At 34.3% G+C, this 9,593-nt stretch overlaps 1 protein-coding gene across 1 annotated transcript; it reads right to left on the bottom strand.

Annotated features, from left to right (window-relative positions):
* Positions 1-397: 397 nt before the first annotated feature.
* Positions 398-866, bottom strand: LOC118734843 (POC1 centriolar protein homolog). The gene is made up of 2 exons (XM_036464517.1): positions 714-866; positions 398-669 (listed from the first exon to the last, which is right to left on the bottom strand). The coding sequence occupies exons 1-2, from the start codon at positions 750-752 to the stop codon at positions 469-471; spliced, it is 240 nt and encodes a 79-aa protein (XP_036320410.1). The 5' UTR covers positions 753-866; the 3' UTR covers positions 398-468.
* Between the last annotated feature and the right edge of the window lie 8,727 nt (positions 867-9,593).

Below are 9,593 nucleotides of genomic sequence, written 5' to 3' on the forward strand. Positions count from 1 at the left end.
TTGACGGTGTGGTTGGTGAAACTGCTTGGAGATGGCGCTCTTGTAGTATATTGGCTATGAAGCAGCAATTTCCATCACGCGTTCCATATGCCACCGATTGTCGTGGATCAATTAAAATACTGTCATCACAGCTTTTTGGTACTCCAGCAACTGGTGTGTCTATGGCGGAGTTATGTGGAGCTGTTGCATGACTAAAATCAATTTGGACTCTTTGAGAACTGGCTTGTTTGTTGCGAAAGCTATTGGCATCGAATGTATGCAAATTAGAACGAGGAACTGTTGAATACAGGAAAAATATTATATTATATAATATTCTCACACACAAAGCAGAAATTACCTGTCGATCCTCGCCCGCGGAAGCAAAATGTCTACCATGTGGAGAGAAAGCGACGGCGAAACTCTGTCAGTATGGCCAGTTAGTGTATAATTTTCCCGTCCATTTTGACCTGGTTCCGCTAATGTGCACTACTACCGTGTATAAATTGGTCGACCTTCTAATAAATCAAGCAATGTTATTTTATCGTCATCGCCGCCAGTCACCAAGAAATTTCCACCTGGGTGAAATGCAACATCATTCTCCGGCGACGAATGCACTTGATACAACTGTATTAGCTCGCCTTCGGCTATGTCAAATATCTTAACGCGGTTACAACTTAATGCTAAAGCCACCAGATTACCGTCTGGATGCCACCAGATTACTGTCTGGATGCCACCAGATTACCGTCTGGATGCCATGCCAGCTGTCGTCCCATACCTCTTCCCCGGGTGAACGTTCGCACACATTCGCCTGAAGATGTATCGCAAATTCTTAACTTGTCGCCGCACGATGCAATTAACTGGCCATTAGGGCTGAATTTTGCTGCGCCACCCAATTTGTGTGTCCAGTCAAAGATGTATATTTTGAATCAGTATTTTGATGGCTGTTCGCCATTTTTTCGAGTCTGCAAACGAATAAGCTGACGAAGATGCAAACAAATTAAAGCACATTGTTGCATTCTACCGTACTTTTTAAAAGCTTTAAAATCTTAAAACATATGTGAAAAACTTTTATAATATGAATATTTATAAAGTCGAAATCAAAAGGAAATTTTATAAATAGCATTTTTAAAAAAACAATCATCTAATATTTTCCAAGTTTTTGGGCATATATGTTACCATTTGAACAACAAATAGTACTAAGTTTTATGAGACTATTTAATGCAACTCAGGTCAAAAAGGCAGAGGTTTGACCAAAATAAGCAACCCTAAAAAACAGATGATCGCAGCTGTGGCCCAGGATGACGTCTATTGCTAAGATATCTCACTTGTATTTGTACACAATGGTTGCATGCAAACATTAGATGAAGCAGGTTGATGCCGCATTATTGTTGAATAAGTAGGTACACTGAGTAAATTATGTATGTAATTAGTAGTAGTAGTAGTAATCTGTATATATAAATGTGAATGTCTGTTTGTTTATTACCTTATAACTTCTGAAGCGCGGCCCGGAATCGCACAAAACTTTGCACACTTATTTGGTTTTACCCCGGGAAGGTTATAGGCATAGAAAAAAATGGGCAGTACTGGAAAAGAAGGCGTGGCACCCCTATACTAACTAAAATTTTCATGTTGTATATCTCTTGAAACATTTGTGGAACTTGCTGTCGAGCTAAATAAAATTAATTCCATACTCATGTGAAAATATGGGCTATATTGGAACCGTCACATGAACTTGAAATTTGGTATGCAAACATATCTATGGTAGATGCTTATCTTAAGGTATATATAAATGAGTTTGTAAAAGGGGGCGTGGCAGATAACATAGGCTTGGAATTTTTTATCAGCCATAACTTCGGAACCACAAGTCACATGACCCCTTTAATTCCTTCTGACGTGGGGTGAAACCCGCGGGTAAAAGCTAGTTTTGTTTATATTCTTTAGATCCAGAATAACAAAAGCTTTGAGAAACTCAAACAAACTTTAAAATTAAAATAAATAAAAGATTATAGACAATAATAATAAATGTTGTCTTAAAAAACCAAGTTTAGTTCTAACTGCTATGCAGACACACAAAATTTATTGTTATTATCTATAATCTTTTATTTATTCTAATTTTAATTTTAATTTTAAAGCTTGTTTGAATTTCTCAAAGCTTTTGTTATTCAGGATCTGAAGAATAAATAAGTTATGCAATTATGTGAGTTATGTAATAATACCAGACTAGTCCTCAATTAAAACATACATTTGTTATTTATCTTTTCGTTTAGTCGTAATTTTAAATTGTTTTTAAATGTCAAGTTTTACCTAATTCAAAAAGAAATATATATTTTTATTTAACTTCCAATTGAAATTAACGAAATTATCTTTTAATTTTCCTGGTTATCGAAGCACGTACGCTTTTTTGCTCAGAAATCCACATTTAAATTATTTCCAAAAAAAAATAAAGTACATAAAAATTTTACCAACTTTTCTCTTACTTAGGGCCATTAAATTTGTTTCTATGTTGTTTAGCTCTAGAAAATATCGCCCATTGAAAAAAATGCTAAAAAAACATACCGAAGTTTTTATAATAAATAATACAAAACAGAAATTTTTCTCCGTGCATTACCACCAACACATTCTCATTTTTATGTAGCATAACTAATACATTCCCATTTTAAGACTTTTCTCTTTTTGGCTAGCACTGTATTAGCTGTACCAGCAACACAAGTTTCTGTTGAACGGACTTTCAGCGCACTTTCTACAATACTCACTAAGTTGCGCACAAAATTGTCAAAAAAATCGTTATTCGATCTATTGATAACATAATCTATTGATAATTAAATTTTTGTATTCTCCACTTCTCAAAATTAAAAACTGAAGAAAATAAATAGATAAAATAATGTGATGTAATAATTTGCTTAATTTTTATATATATGTATATCTGTATTCACATGGAATAGTAGTTTATGTCGAAAAGTTGGCTTTAGTATAATGCGGCATTCGCAGCACACGATTTATATTTTCCAAAAAAAAAAAAAATTTTAGAGGCTGCTCTATAATACGATTCGAAAAAGAAATGCGATGCAATAGGCATTACCCCTGTTTTACATAAGTGGGAAGATTTTTCTATTACTTCTACCACTGACGACAATGCATATATGTATGTATATGCATACGTGCAATTATAGCATAATTCCTTATAAAAGCGAAAAAACATCTTCCATACAACGCCCTAAAAAGTTTTCAGGATAAGCTGTTGTGAGGGATCGCGAATGGAGCACCCGCATCGTTTATCTCATTTATATAGGTGCACACCAAAAACTCTTACAAAATTAAATTTTATGAAGAACGTACGTATTTACGAAATATCTGGTATTCAGGGAAATCCCAACTAAAGCACACAACTCCGCACTTAGCAAAATGCAGTTTGAAGAAAAATTCACTACCTGATACAACTCTAAAATGAACGAAATCATGTGCTCTGTTTCCGCAAATATTTATAAAGCATACTAATTAATGGAAAATAAACAAACGGTAGGTAGAAAGCTGCTGCAATATTGCATATCAGTGTAGATATTTGAGATTTTTAAATTGTACTAACTTAACGACAAAAACTGTAACTTTTTGAGCTTAATTGTACTTTTCACCCTTTCCGTCAATACATTACCTCCCGTTTTCCTTCAACCAAACATACACTATTTTTTGTCTACTACAGTGAGTTTATCTTTCAGTTCATTGTACAGCTTCAGTTGATATAAACTAAATTTAACGTAACTTATCATTGAGATCTCTCCAACTAGCCCATAAAGTCATAGCCAGTTTTGTCAGAAAGTCCCACTATGTTAAACCAAGTTTCATTAAGTTTAAAGTTTAACTTAAGTATACACAAATAAAATCTTAAATTGTATTCCACATTTTTAAAAGTACACCACGCGATAAAATTCTACGGTCACCTAGTTTGAGCATATATTTAATCTTTTCATATAAAATAATATGCAAACATCGTTATATGGTAGAAGGTCAACAAAAAAAAAAAAACAAAAATCAATGGTATTTTTTAGACATTTCAAACTGGCTCCTTTTAATAAATTAATGACATTCAAAAATGTTTACAAATTCTGAATAAAAACTGTGGAATTTTGATGAAAATTTGTTGATTTTTTCAATCTTTGAATTTGTGATTTATTTCGTTTTGTTAGACAATGACCTACAATTTTATAAAAAGAAATAATATTAATTAGAAAAAATATAAAAGAAATAGCCTATAATTTTGTCGCGGGATGTACATTCAAATATAAAGACAATAACGACAAAAAATTTATAAAGATGATAGATCAGTTTATATTAGGGAAAATAAATCATATAAAATGAGATCAGTAACACTAAAATGGAGGTCCACAATAGAAATTTTTAGTTTCAATGCATGAAATTTACGTAAAATTGTTTACTTTCAACCCCATTGTTACTTCATTTTCTGCTGGATCGTCATTAGGTAAACTGCATTTCCAGAGATTTTTTCAAAATAAATAGCGATGAGGGATATTTCACCCACCGGTGATAAAAAAAATCGCAATAACCACAACGCTCAACAGTAATATTACCATTCACAATCACGTTTACTTTCAAAATTACAATTCAGAATTTCGTTTCGTACCAAATATGAAATGTAGGTATGTGCTTTTACTTAAACGCAAACGGATTAATAATCAAAGTGCTGGCAAAGATTTCAACGTTTTGCACAAAAAGTATGTTTGATGTTGAAATTGTACTTAAAATAGGTAAATTGTACTTTTGTACTTTTTAAAACTAATTGTACTGAAAAAAGTACAATTGTACTTAAAATATCAACACTGTTGCATATATGTACATACCAGGGTTGTTGCGAATATTCGCATTCGCATTCGCAACCGCGGAGCTTCCGCATTAATTTTAACATTCGCATTCGCTTTCGCATTCGCAATAATCAATGCGGATCTTTTGCGGATGCGAATATTGAAGAGACCCAAAATAACAGTTATTCTTTTAACGAGTTAAATTTGGCCAAATATTTTCCATTCCTAAATAAAAGTCCTTACCGGGTAATAAAAAACCGCTTACCCACATTATTGGTATCAAATGAAAGAGGGCTTAAATAGCTATAAAACTGAAATGTCTAAACAAGCAAAGTCACCTATTGAAAAATATCTCAATAAAAAATGATAATTAATTACCATAGAACAAACCTTGGGTCAGGTATATGAATTTCTTTAGTATTAAATGATATAAAAATATATATAAATAGAGGTGGTAACCTTCGTTCGTTATTTCTGTTTAAAAGCTATTTCAGTCCTCTTTCACATGATGCCAAATTTGTTTAATTTTGATAAGCTGTTTGTTTATTATCCAGAAAAAACTTTCGGAATAAAAAATACTAGGCCAAGTTTAACTGGTAAAAAAATAACTGTTATTTTCGGTCCCTGGAATATTATGCAAGTTCAATGATAAAACGTATATCTGGCCAGTCACAGAAGAAAGGATCAAAAATGAATTACAAAAACTAAAATCGAAAAACGCTGTTGACGTTACTGGTTCTCCACATTCAGAAACAACCAAAATAATGAGAATGAAGAATTCTTTGGAAAACAACGGTGTTTAAACAACGATCTTGCCATGATACTAGATTGTGAAGATGAAAGTCAGGAGGATCTATACGACATTTGCAGACCGATGCAATTCCCAAAAAAGAATTATTACACCGCAATAAAAAAAATAATAAATATAACTGAAAGTCCTCTCGACTGGTGCTGCGTCAATCGAAAAGAATTTACAATTTTGTCAAGTTTCAAGTTTTTCAAGTTTTTCGCAGCGGGCGAGTAGTTATTTAGTGGCGCAGGTTTGATTTACGACCCTTTAAAAACTTTTTATTGAATACAATGTTCCAATTTTTAAATTCAAGTACTAAAAAAAAATTATTAAAAATTACTAACCTTTACATTTTTTATTTAACTAAATCACCTAATTTATTTCTTAACAAGTAAAAAAGTCTAATTTCGGGCGGAGCCGAACATTAAATACCCGGCGCAAGTATTCAATATAGTTTTTTTTCACCTTTCCGAAAACTACCGCTACATTGTAAGCAGTGGTGGATTTACGTCTATTTCAAACATCTTCGATAGAACGTTCAGTTAGACATAATGAGATAAACTTATATAGATATATGTGGGCGGCATCACGCCCATTTTCCAGAGTTCCATAATAATATTACTTCTTTTCAAGGGATTGTTGTTAGTATCAATTTTGGGTAAAATTAGAGTTATAAAAAGGTGGTCGTAATTTTAGTCAGATTTCAATAACTTTCAACGTTTTGCCTTTATGGGGCAACCACAATAATCATACCGAGTTTGGTACACATTGACCGAACGGTTACCGACTTTTTGCTAAAGAATTATTGCAAACATCAATTTTGAATAAATTAGCTTCAGTATTTACTGGTTTATCGAAGCTTTCGTATTTCTCTAAATTACCGTTATGTGGGATGTGGGCGTGGTTATTATCCGATTTTTTAAGTTTTCAGCCGTTTGGTATGTTTTGTGAAGGCCATCAACTGTGCCAAGTTTGGGAGAAATTGGTGGAGCGGTTCCCAAGATATACACATGTAATCATAAGTGGGCGTGCCTATGCCCATTTTCTAAAAATTTATAATGTTCTTATTTTTCGTTTAAAAATGATTGCACATATAAATTTTGAGTGAGTAAGCTTCAGTAGTTACTAAAACATCGCAGTTTTCGTATTTCTGAAAACTACTGTTATATAGGAGGTAGGCGTGGTTAACGTCCGATTTTGCCCATTTTCAACACCGTCCGTCCTACGCTCAAAAGAAGTACACATACCAAGTTTCGTTAACATATCTCAATTTGTACTCGAGTTATCTTGTGTACATACGGTTACTCTTTTCACTCTGATCATTTATGTATACATTTGTCTATATCTATCTCGATTCGTTTTGCCTGTTACAAACAGCCGTTATGTGAACAAAGTTATAATACCATTGCGTACAAGTGCGCTCGGGTATAAAAATACTTTACATCCGCATTCGCATCCGCATCCGCGGATGTTAGCGTTTAAACATCCGCATCCGCATTCGCATCCGCGGATGTCTAAAATTCCACATTCGCAACATCCCTCGTACATACATACATACTTCAGGCCATGGCATAATAAATAGGTAGAAGCAGCAGGGTTGCAATTTTGATTTTTTTCTTGGTGAAAAATCTGACTTGTCAAACTTTGTTTACTTTCTATCAAAATAAACTAATTTGTCACTGATTTGTGAAATTGTGTTTTCATGGGAATTGGGCCGTGATATTTTTGTGAACTGATATTAATTAAATTTGCGAAAAATTCAGAAATGGGATAGTGCGTGTTGTGTAAAAAAAAGTGGGTCAAGGGGGGCGGTCGCTTTTTCAAAGTTCCACAGAAGCCAAGGAGAAGGACTGATTGGAACAGAGCTTGTGGGATCACGTTTGAGGCAAACAACGTGGTTTGCGTGGAGCATTTCGCTAGCTCCGATTTGATCGGTGGCGCGCAGCGAACGCATTTGATGCCCAACTCAGTTCCAACGCTGAACATACATCCACTTCCTTTGTAAGTATGCTTGCAGACAAGCTCATTAGAGCACGGATATAGGTGCCAATATTGCAATATTTTTAGAATGCAGAGTGACAATGGAGTCGAGTATGTTGCTTCCGATATGGTTTCGGAACAACCATTAGATTTAAGCCCGAAAAATTCTCAGAAGTGGTAAAAAGTGGTTCCTCAGGAACCACTGATCAATGTGTGGCATATACCAGTTGCTACACACAAAGTAAGTAAGTTATCTGAGATAATACATGTATATACAAATACCCGTTTTTATGGTTTTCTCCACAAAAACATAACGAATATCTTCAGCCCTATAGTTTTGGACTGTGCAATGGAGTTCGAGATTGCCGACTTAAAAGCGCGGAATAAAGAGTTGCTACAGGAAAACGCCAAACTAAAAGGTCAGTTATGCGAAAGTGCCTGTATAATGTCCTCCATTCGGAAGATATTTACGGAAGGCCAGTTCGAAAAATGATGGTAAAAGGTTTCTATAGGCTAAAGAAAAACTTTCGTAAAATTACTTTTATTTATTTTATTTTACACAAAAGGTTTTCCACTGCCTCATGTAAGCACACGGCAAAATAAGTGTTACTGAGGGTATAATAACCGTGGCCTTGGATTTCATGCGTGCTGGCTTTCGACGAAATGAAGGTCATTGAGGCGTACGAGTATGAGCCTAACGGAGATTTCGTCAGGAAGCCGACGAATTATGTGGAAGTGGCGATGGCGCGCGGATTATGGAAATCGTGGAAGCAGCCAGTATTCTATGATTTTGATTGCAAAATCACCTTCGAAATATTGTATTAGATTATTTCGGCACTGCAGAATGCTGGCTATCCTGTTGTTGCGATTGTCTGCGATATGGGGACTTCCAATGAAAAGCTATGGAGAGAGCTCGGAATTTCGACAGGTATAAATTTAATGTTCACATTGTATTTGTCTCCAAAACTTATGTATAATCATTTAGAACAACCCTGGTTTACCAACCCCACGAATCCGGAGGAAAAAGTTTTTGCGTTTTCGGATGCCCCGCACTTGTTGAAACTAATACGAAATCACTTCTTCGACACAGGATTCATTTGGAAAGGCGGTATAGTATCCACGCGCGCTATAGTAGACGTTATGAAGCATATATCTACGTCTGATTTGTCAATTACATTTAAGTTAACAGTAGAACGCTTATCTGTAAAAGAGATGTATGTTTATATAACCATTTTAGCGTCTCAGTTGTTTTCCCACACCATTGCGAACGCTATACTGCGCTGCTATACTCTCGGGTTGGACGTTGCACATACGGTTGAGACAGCTGAACTGGTTCAGTTGGTGACCCTGTAGGGAAAACACGACTAGTGAACCAGATTTCTAGTTCAGTACTCGTTCTTTTTTGCCAAAAACGAACCAGTCCGATAGTAACTAGTTCCGCACCAGTCCAAAAGCAGTGAAATGTGGTACTTTCACTAAACTATTCTATTTTAAATTTTAAAAGCAGGGAAGGTAATCATTATGAGTAAAATAATTTAAATCAGCATTTAATCATTATTTTATGAATTATTATTGAGTTTTATTTTTTCGCTCAAGCGGAAATAATTATTATTTGATTTTCATTTTGGGATTACAAACAATGATTATTTTATGATTTTTATTTTTTCGCGCAGAGATTATCATTAATTTTCAGTTTTATTTTTCCACTTAAAAATAATAATTTATAAAATTGAAAAGGCCATAAAGATGCAACCTACTGAGATTTTTACCTGAAAAGTTTGGGTCTTATTCCTTTTATGAGGGTGCGGCTACCTCTCAGATACGTCGGTAATCACGCTGGTATAGTTTTTGAGATGCCTAATAATCATTATACTTAGTGATTCCATAAACAAAGGCCAAGATCCTGAAGGACAATTGAGAAAGCCAACACAGTTGCAGAAAAAGAGGCGTTTAAAAAAAAAGTGTCAAAATAATTACCACTTTCTCATACCTTTTTTTTAAGAAAAGACAAATTAATTTTTTTTATGCAA

This window comes from Rhagoletis pomonella, unplaced genomic scaffold (assembly GCF_013731165.1).
Source record: "Rhagoletis pomonella isolate Grant_MI unplaced genomic scaffold, Rhpom_1.0 Rhpom_scaffold_00002, whole genome shotgun sequence".
Classification (NCBI taxonomy): domain Eukaryota; kingdom Metazoa; phylum Arthropoda; class Insecta; order Diptera; family Tephritidae; genus Rhagoletis; species Rhagoletis pomonella.

Excerpts from the sequence above, each read along its gene's own strand:
- LOC118734843 (XM_036464517.1), bottom strand. The coding sequence starts at position 752 with ATGGGACGACAGCTGGCATGGCATCCAGACGGTAATCTG. Across the intron at positions 670-713 it reads GGCATCCAGACGGTAATCTG|GTGGCTTTAGCATTAAGTTG; the intron begins GTGGCATCCAGA and ends GACGGTAATCTG.